This window comes from Pezoporus wallicus, unplaced genomic scaffold (genome assembly GCF_028554395.1).
Source record: "Pezoporus wallicus isolate ANWC-B61680 ecotype Strahan unplaced genomic scaffold, APGP_CSIRO_Pwel_v1 contig_7066, whole genome shotgun sequence".
NCBI lineage: Eukaryota > Metazoa > Chordata > Aves > Psittaciformes > Psittacidae > Pezoporus > Pezoporus wallicus.
The window spans coordinates 441848-458161 of NW_026640426.1; the positions used below are offsets into that span (position 1 = coordinate 441848).

At 41.7% G+C, this 16314-nt stretch overlaps 1 protein-coding gene across 1 annotated transcript in view; it reads right to left on the reverse strand.

Annotated features, from left to right (window-relative positions):
* Positions 1-16314, reverse strand: part of BEGAIN (brain enriched guanylate kinase associated) — a 161625-nt gene that overhangs the window by 46159 nt on the left and 99152 nt on the right. Inside the window, 1 exon segment of the mRNA XM_057418939.1 lies at positions 14109-14175. Coding sequence (XP_057274922.1) covers positions 14109-14175 — 67 coding nt within the window.

The following is a 16314-nucleotide window of genomic DNA, read 5'->3' on the forward strand; positions in this document are numbered from 1 at the left end:
AATGTTTAAACAGGAAAGTATAGAAGTTTTTGAAAAAAAAACCAACCCTTGAACTATAAGGTAATTTGAGACAAAAAAAATCCCAATATATTGTACTGTGCTCTCTTCAATTAAGCCTGCAATACAGAAAACTATGTTTTGTGACAAAACAGAATCCTCTGATACTTTAACACCACCCAACACTGGAACAAACTTCATTGAGCTTACTAAAGATGATGCATTAAGATCCATTCAGTAAATTATGCTTTAAAAACTGCATTGAGAGACTTGGGCTAATTTTATTAGAGGTTTTAATTCTGATTTTCTGTCTAGTAGTTGGATAACTGTAAAAGAACTATTTATTAATTTAAAGCTCATACAGCTGATTGATGCATGCTAATGCATTTTAGATTTAATAATCACATCTTCCTTAATTGAATTGTATTTCCTCAGACAGAGCATATAATTAAATCAAGTCTTCTCTAATCCTTCTCATGCCAGATTATGCTATGGTACATTGGGGAAGAATAGTCAAAAGTATTAATTTAGTTAATTTAAGCTCATTGAAAAAATCCATAGTCACATTGTGAATGTTTGGGATATTCATCATTTTCCAAAATAAAAAGATCTATTTTTCCACATATATCTTCTGCAATAGTGAAGAACTGTATAGAAGTGGCAAGACTGAAAATAAGGCTAAGAAGGAAATAATTTGAAGAAAATCCAGGAAATTTATAGACCAGATAGAGAAATCTGCATACCACACGACCAGCAAGCTACTTCAAACAATGCCTTCATGGAGATCAGGGCTATCAGAGGGAAAACAGAAAATAAAGTCAAGACATATCAAAGAAATCGCAGAAGAGAAGAATGAGAAAATCCTTACGGAGACTGAGACACTAGTGTGCTTTCATGCACCTGGACGGCTGGTTTCAAGACGCAATTCCAGGACCAAGGGTATTCCACGATATAAAGGATTGAAAAAATTGGCTTGAATGAGGAGGAAAAGTCAATTAGAGTTGGGGATGGATTTCATGAAGACATACCAAGGAAAAGCAAGAAAGGTATTTGTAAGGCAAGAGATTTATCTGTCAGCTGAAGTTTTTGTAATCCACTTTGCCCTTCCACTAAAAGAGTTACAAGGGAGGATGATAGAGTTTAGGCTTAGGTGCTTTTTTAGCACCTTTTTCTGCTTACTGTGGACTTCTTGATGTAAGAAAAATACAGGAATATAATTCATAGTGGGATGTTCAAGCTTAGTATTTTTTTTTTTTTTATGATAAATCAGAGGAACTGAATATATAGATGTCCATAACAATTTAAAAGATTTATTTTGCAAAACAGAGCTATGGAAATAAGCCATATCTTTTCCCTGATAAATGTGTTGTCTCAAATCTAAATCACTGATCTGATCTAATTTGTTCATCAGAGTTAAATTATAGAATTTATCCTTTTTAATAAACATTGTTTTCTGATTAATAATTACATGCAGCAGAATCCAATTTCTCTTCTTGATTTCCAAACAATATAATGTTATTAAAGATAATATTGTGGGGCTATAGAGTTTTGTCTGATGATTTTGATCTTATGCTCTATGGCATTTCAGTTCAAGAAAGATTCACTCTTAACATCAAATTCAACCTTCTACTAGCAAAGGTCTCATAAAGATTTGTTTCCTTGACTACCCAATGTCACAGGCTTGAAATTTAATTCCATAGCAGTAAAGGAAAAAACAAAATTGACGCTGGTATATAATTAATAACATATCACAGAAAGAATTCTGGTTAGTGAAGTGCTGTTGAGACACTGCTTGTGAAGTAAAGGCATGCTTTCCTTGCAAGTGATTTGTAAAACTTATACAAGATAATTACTTTTCTTTCCAATATAAAAAAGTACTAGTGCTGGTCTTTAGTGTTTCTTCATGGGGCAAGCACACATTAACTGAGGTCAATAGGAGTATTGCCTTTCTGAGCAGTGTACATCAGTTTACACGACTTATCACTGATAGCTGTAGGGGTTTGCTCTTTGTTTGAAATAAGGCTATCACTAATAGCTGTAGGGGTTTGCTCCTTGTTTGAAATAAGGCCAACATACATGGCATACACTGTGCAAAAGAATATTATAATAAAAGCTGCTTACATCTGCACCTCCTGCTAGAGCTGGTCTTGTCACAGTGTCATCTGGAAATATTCGTGAGGTTTTCAGTTCAATGAGTACCCTGTGCCTAATATGAGCTTGGGGTAAAGGCACCTGCCTCCTCTTACCCAGCTCTTTTGGAATGGAAATCTGAGCAGCAAATTTATGTTATAAACAGGGAAACTTTATCTAAATTCACTGACTGCAAACCTGGTCTTAGCATGCTAAGGAAGGGTTGTGTCAATCATTCCTGGCCTCGGTTCTACTTAGATAGACTCTGATATAAAATATGGATGAACAGGGTACTACTGCATATCCTGATTGCTCATCTAAGGATGAATTAGCTGGCTGCTCAGTCTTTTCAAGTGCTCAGGACTTTACTCCAGGCACTAGATATCTTCTGTGGCAAAAATATTCTTTTCAGTTTATAACTGTTTTATCTCGCTAGCTTAAGACCAGTTCTTTACGAAACCTTCAGTACTGAGGATCTGCTGTTTATACACGTAACCAGTTCATTGCCTAACCTCACTGACAGCAGGACTGACTTATTGGAAGCCAGAGGGATGGTTTTGCTTACCATAACCTCCCTCGGTCTCCTTCAGCATTGAAGTTCTTCTTGAAAAAGTATCTTACCTATCAACTTATTAAAAGCCTTTCAAAGCTGGCTAGTCAACTTCACAGACTGCTCTTTCTACTAGCAATTTAGATGAAGCTGACAAAATGTGCTTATAGTCTTTCTATGTACCTATTATCTACCATAATTCACATCAGTGGCATTCCTTGCCAGGGTAGAGCCCTACTGGATAATAAAATGCTAAATAAATTATAGCTGGAGGGAATAGAGATGGTGTTGATTGATGCTGAAGTCAATGTAATAGTATCTTCTCAGGCTGTGTAAGTGACAATAGGCTGAAAGAAGAAATGTTTGTTTTTAGAGGGAAAAAGAAAAAGAAGACTATGTATTATATCTTGGTGAACAAAAAGGACTCTGCTGGAGCTACAGGCCACTTGTGGTAAAAAAATTGACCAAAGATAGAATCACAGAATCATAGAATAGTTAAGGTTGGAAAGGACCTTAAGATCATCTAGATCCAACCCCCCTGCCATGGGCAAGGACACCTCACACTAAACCATGTCACCCAAGGCTCTGTCCAACCTGGTCTTGAACACCACCAGGGATGGAGCACTCACAACTTCCCTGGGTGTCCTGGGTTCAGCAGTAGCAGTCATTTTTCTCCTTCTTGGTAGCTGGTGCAATGCTGTGTTTTGACTTTCGACTTGGGAACAGAGCTGCTAACAATGATGTTTTGGTTTGGCCAAGGACTTTGTGAGCCTCATGCTCTGCTAGGGAGGAGGGAAAGCAAGGAGGAAGCAGAGACAGAACAACTGACCCGAACTGACCAAAGAGGTATTCCGTACCACAGCACATCATGCCCAGCATGTAACTGGGAGTTAGCCGGAAGGGCTGGGAGACTGCAGGGTTGGAGGAGGTATCGGTCAGTGCTTGGTCAGGCTGGGGGGGCGAGTTATCGGTTGGCTGGTGTTGTATTCTCTTCCCTTGTTATTTCCTTTCTCAGTGTTATTATTGGTGGTAGCAGTAGTGATTTGTGTTATACCTTAGTTACTAAACTGTTCTTATCTCAACCCGTGAGAGTTGCATTCTTTTTGACTCCCCTCTCCGTCCCTCCAGGAGTAGGGGGAGGGCAAGAAGGGGGGGAAGTGAGTGAACGAGTTGCCTGGTTTGGTTTAAACCACGACAGTTCTTTTTTTGGCGCCCAACATGGGGCTCAAGGGGTTGAGATAACGACAGATCTGACCGGATTAATAGTCACTCGTCACAATGCTGATTTATTGGCTCTCAGAGTTGTTCCTCTTGATCTCACAGTTTCAGAATGTTGTAACTTACGTAGAGCCGGTATTTGCTGTGTTAGTGTTTATCAAGTGTGGGGCCTGGGCTAAGGTTCTTGTCTCACTGTGCTTTATGGCAATGGCTTGTAATACGGGTGGGCTCCAGCAGCAGGGCGGGACGGACGTGGCCGTGGACTTGTACCTGGCCATCCGGCTGCTCTTCACCGTCCTGGCCCTCGCTCTCGCCTCCCTCCTCGTGAGGCCGCGGGGAGCAGAGGGGGAGCGGCCCCAGGAGCCGGCGGCTGCTGAAGCGGCCCGGGAGAGCGCCCCGGGGACCAAGCGGCGGCGGGAGCGGGGCCGCAGGCCGCGAGGGGACGGCTGCGGGTGGAGGAGGCCTGGGCGGTCGAGGAGCCGAAGGAGGCGGCTGTCGAGCAGCGGGAGAAGGCGGCGGCGGAGCCGAGCCCCGCAGAGGAGCCGAGCCCGGCGGCCAAGCCCAGCCCCGCGACGGCCGAGAGCACTCCCCGGCAGCCGCCCGCCGAGCCCCAGGACGACGCAGGAGACCACGCAGCATTTCCCAGCAAGGCAGAGGAGGAAGAGCTGAACTCAGGAAAAGAGAAGCTGGTGGTGGGAGAGACGGCAAGCACAGCAGCTACACCAGCCCCAGTGACAAGTACAGCAGCATCGTGAGAGTTCTGAAGGTTCTGAATGGCCTTTGGGTACCCTTGGGACCTGCCTGCTGATTGTGATGGGGATCAGCATGTTGGCACACACACAGGCTGTGTTCTACCCACAACCATTTTGTCTGATCTCAAAAGTTAAGGAGAGTCAGGTTTGGGTCTTGTCTGGGGTTAGACAACAATATAGGGGGACGAAGAGATTTTCCCCAAAGCTGGACAGTCATGAGTGGCAGGGTGTGTGGGACACTATGGGCAAGTATCTAGTCCACTGGGCTCCTCCAGTGCTTTGGAAGCATCGGAGATGGAAGGCAGCTGTATGGAGTCCCCAGCAACAAGCTGCAGAAACTGGTGAACGGGACAGTGAATTATTTTGAGCCTGGTGGGCCCATGGCACTTCAGGCCATCAAAGCAGAGATGCAACACAGAGATGGACTTATGATCAAGGGGTGGACTTAGCAATGTACGCTATTGCCCAGATTACTCACGAGCATGAGCACTGCGCACAGCCTATCCTGCTCTGGAAGACTGTTAAAAGAGATGGAGCCTGACATCATGGACCAGATGGATTCAGCAGCGTTATAGGGACTGGTCCGTGCACTAAGATAAGAGTGATGGTATATTGAAAATGTGGGATCTGAGTATGACGTGAATGGTATGGAATAAGGGGTGGATAATGTCCTGGGTTCAGCAGTAGCAGTCATTTTTCTCCTTCTTGGTAGCTGGTGCAGTGCTGTGTTTTGACTTTCGACTTGGGAACAGAGCTGCTAACAATGATGTTTTGGTTTGGCCAAGGACTTTGTGAGCCTCATGCTCTGCTAGGGAGGAGGGAAAGCAAGGAGGAAGCAGAGACAGAACAACTGACCCGAACTGACCAAAGAGGTATTCCGTACCACAGCACATCATGCCCAGCATGTAACTGGGAGTTAGCCGGAAGGGCTGGGAGACTGCAGGGTTGGAGGAGGTATCGATCAGTGCTTGGTCAGGCTGGGGGGGCGAGTTATCGGTTGGCTGGTGGTGAGGTGTTGTATTCTCGTCCCTTGTTATTTCCTTTCTCAGTGTTATTATTGGTGGTAGCAGTAGTGATTTGTGTTATACCTTAGTTACTAAACTGTTCTTATCTCAACCCGTGGGAGTTGCATTCTTTTTGACTCCCCTCTCTGTCCCTCTGGGAGTAGGGGGAGGGCAAGAAGGGGGGGAAGTGAGTGAACGAGTTGCCTGGTTTGGTTTAAACCATGACACTGGGCAAACCATTCCAGTGCCTCACCACCCTCACAGTAAAGAATTCCTTCCTTATATCCAATCTAAACTTCCCCTGTTTAAGATTTAGCCCACTACCCCTTGTCCTATCACTACAGTCCCTAATGAAGAGTCCCTCCCCAGCATCCCTATAGGCCCCCTTCAGACACTGGAAGGCTGCTATGAGGTCTACACACAGCCTTCTCTTCTCCAGGCTGAACAGCCCCAACTTTCTCAGCCTATCTTCATACGGGAGGTGCTCCAGTCCCCTGATCATCCTCGTGGCCCTCCTCTGGACTTGTTCCAACAGTTCCATGTACTTTTTATATTGAGGACACCAGAACTGTACACAATACTCCAAGTGAAGTCTCACAAGAGCAGAGTAGAGGGGCAGGATCACCTCCTTTGACCTGCTGGTCATGCTCCTTTTGACACAGCCCAGGATACAGTTGGCTTTCTGGGCTATGAGCACACACTGAAGCCGGCTCATGTTCATTTTCTCATCAACCAACACCCCCAAGTCCTTCCCTGCAGGGTTGCTCTGAATCTCTTCTTTGCCCAACCTGTAGCTGTGCCTAGGATTGCTCCGACCCAGGTGTAGGACCTTGGACTTGTTATGGTTAAACTTCATAAGGTTGGCATCAGCCCACCTCACAAGTGTGTCAAGGTCCCTCTGGATGGCATTCCTTCCCTCCGGCGTATCAACCAAACCACACAGCTTGGTGTCATCGGCAAACTTGCTGAGGGCGCACTCAATCCCACTGTCCATGTCACCGACAAAGATGTTGAACAAGACCGGTCTCAACACCGATCCCTGAGAGACACCACTTGTCACTGGTCTCTAGCTGGACATTGAGCCATTGACCACAACCCTTTGTGTGTGGCTGTCCAGCCAGTTTTTTATCCACTGAGTGGTCCATCCATCAAATTGATGTCTCTCCAATTTAGAGACAAGGATGTTGTGTGGGACAGTGTTGAACGCTTTACACAAGTCCAGGTAGATGACGTCAACTGCTCTACCCCTGTCCTTCAGTTCTGTAGTCCCATCATAGAAGGCCACCAGATTGGTCAGGCAGGATTTCCCCTTAGTGAAGCCATGCTGGCTGTCACCAAGCACCTTGTTGTTTTTCATGTGCCTTAGCATGCCTTCCAGGAGAATGTGCTCCAAGATTTTGGCAGGCACAGAGGTGAGACTGACTGCTCTGTAATTCCCTGGGTCATCCGTTTTCCCCTTCTTGAAAATGGGGGTTATATTTCCTTTTTCCCAGTCGTCGGGAACTTCACCTGACTGCCATGACTTTTCAAATATGATGGCCAGTGGCTTCGCAACTTCATTTGCCAGCTCCTTCAGGACCCGCGGATGGATCTCATCAGGACCCATAGACTTGTGTGCATTCACGTTCTTAAGATGGTCTTGAACCAGATCCTCTCCTACAGTGGGCCCAAGGCCTTCATTCTCACAGTCCCTGCATCTGCCTTCCAAGACTTGGGTGGTGCAGTCAGAGCCTTTGCCAGAGAAGACCGAGGCAAAGAAGTCATTCAGAACCTCAGCCTTCTCCAAATCCAGGGTAGCCAGTTCTCCCAGTAGCCTCCGGAGGGGCCTACGTTGTCCCTAGTCTGTCTTTTATTAGCTACGTACTTATAGAATCCCTTCTTGTTATCCTTAACATCCCTAGTCAAGTTTAATTCTATCTTATGTTGACGATCCTATACACCTCTGATACTGTTCTCTGAGCATAAGGAATGCAATTAAAACAAGACATTATCCAAACTAGTCTTTCTCCATCCCTCTTTTCATTTTCTCTCCACAAAAATAATTGTCTTCTTATCTGAATTAATTCCATATTCCCTTCTGTACAGATAAAATAACATGGTTTTGAGTTGTGTAGCTGCTATATGATTTCCAAAAAGTAATTTTCTTTATTTAGAAATAAAATGTATTATAGAAACAGGTGACACAACCCCCGTACCGTATAGCAACCTGGACTAAATGTACCAGTACTCCACTTGTATCTGGTTTTCTTTTCCTTTCCTTTTTTTTTGTATTTTTTTTTTTTCTTTTATTCAATCTATGATAAACCCTGTCTGCCATTTTCTGTTTATTTTGTAGACAGGAGATAAGTAACTGGCATTGTAAATTAAATCTAAATGAATCTAGGAAATACATTGATCTTATTTGTAGGCAGTGGATTTGGTAAAGAAGGCCTTGAAGTTATTTTGAAATTTGCTTCTTGCTTCTCAATGACCTTAGCTAAGACACTTTCCTCTTCTGTGCCTTATTTTCCACATTTATTGGTGATGCTAGCTTTCATTAAGGACTTTGAGATGCGAAGAGCTTTCTACAGAAGGCCTTTTCAGGCTTATTCTTACTTCTTCATTTCCCTTTATTTGTGGTGAGTTGGCAGACACTCAAAGGCCGAAGACACTTACAAGGAAGGCACAGGCCAAAGATACCTACATCCCAGAAGTATTTCTATTATTTTCAGTTACTTTGAAAAAAACAGCTATTTCTGTTCCCAGGAATGGTAGCCCCAGGGGGTGTCCTGAGAGACAGAGCCCAAACCATGGAGATCAGGATGAAGAAAACAATCAAAAACCTCAGGTATCAGAAATGTATACTGGCGGACAAGGGATAAGACACATGTTGAGAAGGAAAGAGTTCTGTCATCCTGTAATAGAGATGATGTTGGAAGCAAGAAGCATCCACCACCACTTTATAGCTTTCTTAGGCTGTGGTCATGCCTGTGGAAGAAGTCCTACTGAGAGGGAGAGACAGAACAGAAGAATAATCCCATGGCTTTGGAAAAAATGGAAACTAGTTTTCAGAACAGTCTCTTATGATGTCATGTTCATCTACAACAATTAGGAAGAGGATGGACTGCCTTATGAGTCTCTGAGGAAGAAGGATTGCTTTGCCAGCCACATAACAATGGGATAACAATGGGAAATGAATCTCTATTCAGAGAGAGAACTGAGGATGACTGAAAGCCTGTGTGCTCATGTGAGAAGACATATTCCAAATTTATCCAGAAGGATTCATTTATTTGACCGCAAAACTAATGGATCTACTCAGTCTGAGCCTATGTAGTTGCTACAGGTCTTAATGTGGGTAGGTTTAAAAGGCTGATTCTACTGTCCATTTGGCAATAATTTTTTACTTGAAAAATGAGTGTGAGAACAGCCAGTGAGAGATGGAGTTCTTTAGTACAAAATGCCTGTAAGCATAAAAAGGTAAAACCTAAGGTCCTGTTAGAAATGCATTTTTTTCAACTACCATTTTTATAAATGATTTGTTTCTGTGGCATTTATAGTCATTTCCTTCCTTAGAAATGTTTCTTTGTAGTTGTTTTAGTCCACAAAGCATGGACCTTCTCTGGCTTCTGCCTTAACTAACCAACCAGTATAAATTTCTCCTGAAATTCACAGCTGTCTTCACTGAATGTGAGCAAATGAGCCTGTCAGGTTGAGCTGACTCTAAACTTTTCTTGTCTTTGGAATGCAAATCCTTTTAAGTATATTTAGGTCATCTCTGTTTGATTTTCATGGGACATACAGTAGGGGGAGAAGCAAGTTATTCTTCATAAAGAAAAGAAAATTAAAAAGATGTGCTTTAAATCACTCCTTTCAAAGTCACTGTCAAATTCGTCATAGAATCACAGAATGGTTTGGGTTGAAGGGACTTTAAAGATCATCTGGTTCCAACCCCCTGCTATGGGCAGGGACACCTTCCACTAGACAAGGCTGCCAAAAGCCGCATTCGACCTGGCCTTGAAGACTTCCAGGGATGAGACTGAAACATAAACATGTTGGGCTTCTGCTTTTGTTAGGTTTGTGTCAGAAACGGGCTTTTTCTTCGTTGCCTTCATCTTTCATATATGATTTAAACCACACTGAAGGGTGACTGGTAGCTGTCTTGTAGCTGTCTTGGGAGACTCGGGTACAATCTAGCGACTGGTTTAAATTCCAAAGCCAAAGCGATGGGTTCACCCTGCTAATTAGATGCTTTTCATTCTTGAATGAAATTGTTCATCAGATTCCTCACAGCTGTTCATATTCTTTACCTTCCTGGCCTGGACTTCCAGCAAGCTGCTTCCTTTAAAACAACATTTCCCTGACGCAAAGTCTTAGAGCACCACTTAAAATTGTCCAACTCATAATAATTATTCTTTGGATTTCCTCATATAGAGATGCTTAGGAATATCTTATGGCCAGCAGACCAGAAAGCCAAAGATATTGAAGAACTGGATAAATAACTCTCGTCAATCAGCAGAGAGCATAATTATTTGCTGTACCTGGTACTCCTACTTGAGCTCATATTCAGAGTAAGAAACAGCATAAAAATCAGTGTAGTGCTCAGATAGTTAAGCGTTTCAAACATGATTATCCTTAACACAAATCCCCCTTTACTGTTGGTTTATATAATAATTACTTCCAAATTTATGGCAGAGTCACACCCTCTAGCCTGCTTAATGTAAATGAAAAATCAGGCACTAATGTGATGTAACAGTTTTCATCTTGTCAGATGATAAAATGTATAATGCCTGATGCTTGCTTTGCAGAGGAGGGAACCAAAGTGCCAGTAGCTATGGCCACAGTGGGGAGCCTTGCAGGGCTGATGGAGCCGGTGGCCAGCATCTCCTACACAACAAAGCATAAGAGTCCAGTCATGTCGCTGATGTCTGACAGCATTCAGTATTGCCTACGCTACCGAAAGGTCCTGCTCTGGTGCTGAGGGAGAAAAAACAATTTCCTGCCTTAAAAACAGCAACCAAATCCAACAGGACTTTGAAGAACCAGAGTTTGGCAGCATGCTTGAGGGAGATGAGTTGGCAGTTCAAGGGGTATGTGGGAGTAAGGGTTTATGAACTGGGTACATTGATTTATCTGCTGCTTCCCCGGGTCATCAGAGGGCTTTGTTCCTAACCATACAGCTGTCACCTTCCATATTCACCACTAATGCTGCCTGTGTATTTTTGCATTAGTTGCAGGTAGCACGTATTTTAGACTGAACAGGGGTTTACATTTTGGCTTCTTGAAGGACTTTGCATGAGAAGTGAGCTTATACCATCAAGCTGTCTGTCTGTCAAGCTGTTGCTTTATAATTACAAAAGACAAAATTTAGGGTGTTTCTGGAGAATAAGGTCTCATGAGCTTTTTGCAGCTGGATTTCCATGATAAAGTTTTCAGCAACATTCAAAATACAGATGGGAGAGAAGAAATGGGTGAGATTTTCATTAGCAATTAGGTTTATTAAGCAGCTATTATTAGGTATTGGTTCTTCCCAAATGTAGATACCACTAAAAATCTGGCTTTAAGGGTAAAATTACAGAACTAACTGCAACCAAAAGCCGTAGAATTTCAAAAGCTTTTTAAAATACATTGCTTAATTCCAGTGATGATCATATGGAGACTACTGTTGGACTGAGATCCTATACAGGATTTATTAACATGTGGTTGGAATGACTTGTATAATCTACTTGTAATTGCTATTTGTGAGCAACAAGACCATGGCAGAGCATCCTTGGGAAAATCTGACAAGTGTAAGGGAAAATGCAGACGACTTGTGACAACTGGAACTAGATATTATAAAAGGTTCTTTAATTGAACAGTCCTGTGATGTAATCACAGTGCAAAATTTGAGGAATCTGTTTAGTCTTTCCCCACATCTTAATGGAAAAAAAGAGATAGAAAGCTCAAATATTTAAGAAGACAGCCTGTATATTCCTCTGTTTAACCAGTGCTTACAAGGTGAAACAAATCTTCTCCAGTTAAAGACCCAGACTGTGGTAAGAGCGAGAATTTTATGAGCAGTGACAGCAGAATTTTAGTTCTGTGCTACATCTGCCTCTACTGTGCTATATGTTAGGTGTTGCCCAGTTTAATAGAGCAAACTCTCCCAACAAGACTGGTTTATATTTTATATTTTTGTTTCCAGTTTCGATGTGACAGAAGTTTCAATTGGATACAATTTGCCATGATTAGAAGTGTGCTCTCAAATATTTTTTTAATATTTTATAGACTAGCACTCAAAAGGAAGCAGAGCCTAGAAGAAAAATAACAGCTACTTCAGGTTCTTTCCTGTGACTGCTAAGGAATTAATGATTATTTTTTACATCCCTTATACCAAGAGCAGGAATGAAAGACTTTAACACTCAGGATCCCCAAAAAATTAGAAGAGGGTGGCCAAGGTGAGTCCTAGATTAATTATGATGAGCTGGTGCCAGTCACTGGCAGAGGGGGGTGTTGTAAGGGCAGAGAGAACATGGTCTCTTGGGAGCATCCCAGGTCATCTGCAGACAAGCTGAGTAACTTAAACAACAAATATACATGGCTGTTCTTCCTAAGCAGGAAAAGGAGAGAAAGGTATCCAATAGCTCTGTCCACCATAAACTGTTGATTAACCAGACCAGCTGTTATTTAATCCAACTTTCTCTGAAGTATTGAGGGGTTTTCAACTGCCCAAGAAAATCAAATGGTTTGTCTTATCTAAATCAAATATGGTAGTATGTTCCTCATCTTTTTGCTTTCAATAGGATTTCAATTTGACATTTGTTTGCTTTTGTGTCTTCAGTTTCAATTTTTTAGACAGCAAAGCAGTCTGGAGTTAAGTGCTGTACAGACCCTGGTTGATCTCCAAGCCTTTAAAGCTGCCTTCAATGACTGTCATATTAGTGGGATATAAAAAGGTAGAGTGTTCCATGCAACCAGCCTTCTTTCTTTCTGTACTGTGCTCTGAAATAATTTCTCAGGGTTTTAAGTGGATACTTAAACAGCAGGTTAAAAGTTCTTTGCTTTGATCTGAAATACCTGATAAAAAAGCATGGATTTTCTAGAGTCCTTCTTTCTATGTTTGTAATATTTTTATTTTATTTACCAGTCAGAATGCCTCTACTTTATTTAACTTTTGTAATGCACATCTAATAAATTTCAGGCCGCAGATCAAGAAAAAATCCCAAAGGAAAAAGAACTAACAAAAGAAGAGGGAAGAAAAAAAAACAAGAGAAAAAAGTTATTTATACTTGCACAGTGTTTGTATAAATTTATGAACAAACATCGCTATAACCCAGGTGTAACTTTGCCCTGTTGTTAGCCAGTTACAAAGGCATCAATGTTCTATTCATTGTCAGCTATTTCAACAGACTGCCGAGATAAGAATGATGTTATTTTCAAAGATTTGTTTCACATTTCTTAGTAAAGGCTGGTATCTCTCCAGTATGTTGCCACAGTCCCTATTTACTGTGAAAGCACAATAACCTGTCCCACTTATTCTAAGCTGCCCACCTATGCAAATGTTACATATGATACTTGTGTAAAATGCAGGCTTATCCTTGTAGCTGTACATCAGGACTCTGGACCTATAAACTGTGTGCTTACATGTATGCATTATGCTTTCTAGGGCCACACCAGGTCTGGGGCTGTGTGGAAGTGGAACAGAGGACCACTGATCATCCTGACCCAGGAAAGGAGGAAGCAGGTCAGTCTACAATTACAACCTTTGGAATTATATCTTTGGAAGTTTAAAAATTTCCTCTTTAAACCCTTCTCTATCTATTTCTCTATAGATTTTCTCCTAACAGCAAGTCTGATGTCCCCACAGCATTAACAATGAGCCAGGGCACTGTTTCTTTTTAACATCTTCATACTATTTTGGATGAGTGGAGCTGTGTCTTTCAATACTAGTCCTAGATGTGAAGCCCATAAATGGCACAGTGATTTCTTCACTGAGTTATAAATTGACCTGTGACAGTGACATTGCAGTTGCAGACACATGCAGATTGGAAATTAATACACTGAGACTGAGAGTTATGACAGCATATAAAAGTCAGACCATTCAAGCTCTATTAAATCCCTTAATAAAAGCTGTGTTAAAGCATCTAAGAAGCATGAGAAAACCTTGCATTACCTTATTTAAATTTGTCATTAATGAAAACATAAATATTTAAAACCCATGAAGTTATTAAATAATTAACCAGAATTATTTTGAAGGTACAATTTTCTCATAGAGATCATCAGCCAGTGAAATTTCTGTTTAAACTGATAGACTTATGCCACCACACACAGCTTTAGCTCTAAAAGCTGATACTGATAAAGTCAGTATCTTTTTAAAGCATACTACGTTTGGAGCATTAGGGTGTTTATTTTTTGTCACAGCTACGTATACATTTGTCCTATGATTTAATAACCATAAAACCAGATTTAATTAAAAAGGAAAGTTCACTTATGACAACTTACCATTCTGTAAAGTTTATCCTCCAGATCCTGATTAATTCTTTGTAAGGCTAGGTAATTGTTTTGTATCCTAAAACAAAGATGATATAAGGTAATTGAATGCATTGATTTTCATGTTGTTCTTTACCTGTAATTTTTACATCAGTAAAAAACCTTGGCTTGCAGTACTTGAAATCTTCTTTTTTATCACTCCTGTTGCCAGTCATTGGTTGCCTTTGAAATGTAATTACCACCTACTTCCTAAGCAAGCTTCTTTTTTCATGTTTGCTTACTATAATTAGCAGCAAATTCCACCAGGAAGTGAAAATATGTTTGCTGTTCTCCACTTCTGTGCAGACATGCATCACAGCATGGGAACTTGCACAAAGATATTGTAGCTTTAAATCAGGCTCAGGAGTAATATGCTAGAGAGGAAGCTTGAGCTGTATGCTTTCTTATGTGTCTTTTAGTACAGAAAAAAATTTGTGTGGTAATCTTAATAAGGAAAATTGCAGCAGAAACCTAATGACTGTAGCAAAAGCACCATATAAAGAGAATATTCCTTCTTTTTACAGAAGTTCAAGGAATTGCCTCTTCTCAAGAGCTAAACATATCCTCTTTCTCCAGGACATACATTCAGATAGCTTAGCCTGGAAAAAGTTTATTAGCACTAAGGGATTGAATGGACTCACAAAATGAGGCTTCCCTGCTTATTATAGAAAGATACACCAAAGTTTGAATTTGTACGTCTTTAGGCTGCTTAGATGGTAACCTTGGTATTGTAATCAACAAGCTGCACTGCCTGTGGGAAAAGCATCATTATTTTGGTAAGTGTGAGAAAGGTTTCCTTTTCTCTTCATTGAAGGTATGGAGGGTAGCTCCATGGTCATGTTTGTACATACCACCTCAGCAGCTGCTGGAAGCTGAGCTGTGAAAACTTTGTCTGAATACATCTATATGTTTGTACTGGGAATCTTAGGTCAACAGGTCAAAATATTTTCAATAGTGAGTTGATTTTAGGTAGAATGCAAGCGTTAGGGTTAGTTCACTGTACGAGTGATCACAGATTCAATGCATGGTTTTTTTTCAGCAGAAAGCCACTGCTCTGAGAAGCCTGGATCTGTGTATAGCTTCCATGATGATCAGGAAGGGACTGGGATTAAAGAAGTCTCCTTGGTTTATTGTATGATTAGGAGTGGTTCTTAAAACTGGAATGAAGATTTGCATTTGAATTATGCCATTGAAAACTGAGGGGTCCAACTCGCCCCTTTGTGGCAGTGAAGCAATGTGATGGTTCAGGACTCTCCCTGTATCTGTTGCCATGGAGATTTTCTTTCCAGTTAAATGATAAAAATTCTCCGTTCAGGGACAGGCCAGTGGCTCACGGTACCTCTCGCAAGGCATGCAGTGCTCTGGCTTGAGGCTGCCAGTAATATGGTAACATCTGCCCCACAGACCTGGGAGGGGAGTTCTGTACAGAGGACATCTGCTCTGTGGGCATAAATGATGACACCCCCATGGATGAATTTCCCTGGGGTCTCAAGGGTCAGCCCAGCCTCAGGCCATCCATTTCAAATGTGCACTGAGAGCCTGGGAGAAGTTTCGGTGTCATGTATATTTTACAGAGCTACAGAATGGAGATTTTCTCACTCTAAGGTGGATTTGCAGTACAGTGTTTGCTAAGGTGGTGACCCAAATGGGCTGAAAATCTGTGAGACTTGAACTAACCTATGGTTTGGTCATTACTCACCAGTTCTCACAATGCCATTGTGTAAATATCTGTGTGACTTAAAGGATTGATTGAAGTTTACGGATCTCCGCATTGTCCGTGCTCCAGTTAAACACAGCATTTGCCACTAAGCCTCTGTATAGACATTTATTTGTGCAGATCTAGGTATACTTGGGATTTTCATGGCTATTTAGCTGTCAACACAACAGAGAGAAATCTCAGGGTACCTTGTACACAGCTTTTCATGGCACAGGCAAAATCAGAAATTATTTTGGTAAATTAGTGGAAGCAAAAAGGCTTAGATTGGCTTTGCCTGCAAACTGCTACTGAGCACAAACATAGTTATGTTTTGCTGGTAAGGCTGTGTGCCGTGGTGTGGAGAAAAAGGATTTAAAAAGTATGATAAGGCCTGCTGGCTGAGACCTGAAGTGCCCCAGGCCTGTCTGATCTCCTGTGTCATGGTCTGCAGTTTTTCTCTAATAAAGCAAAATAGAAAAGGTT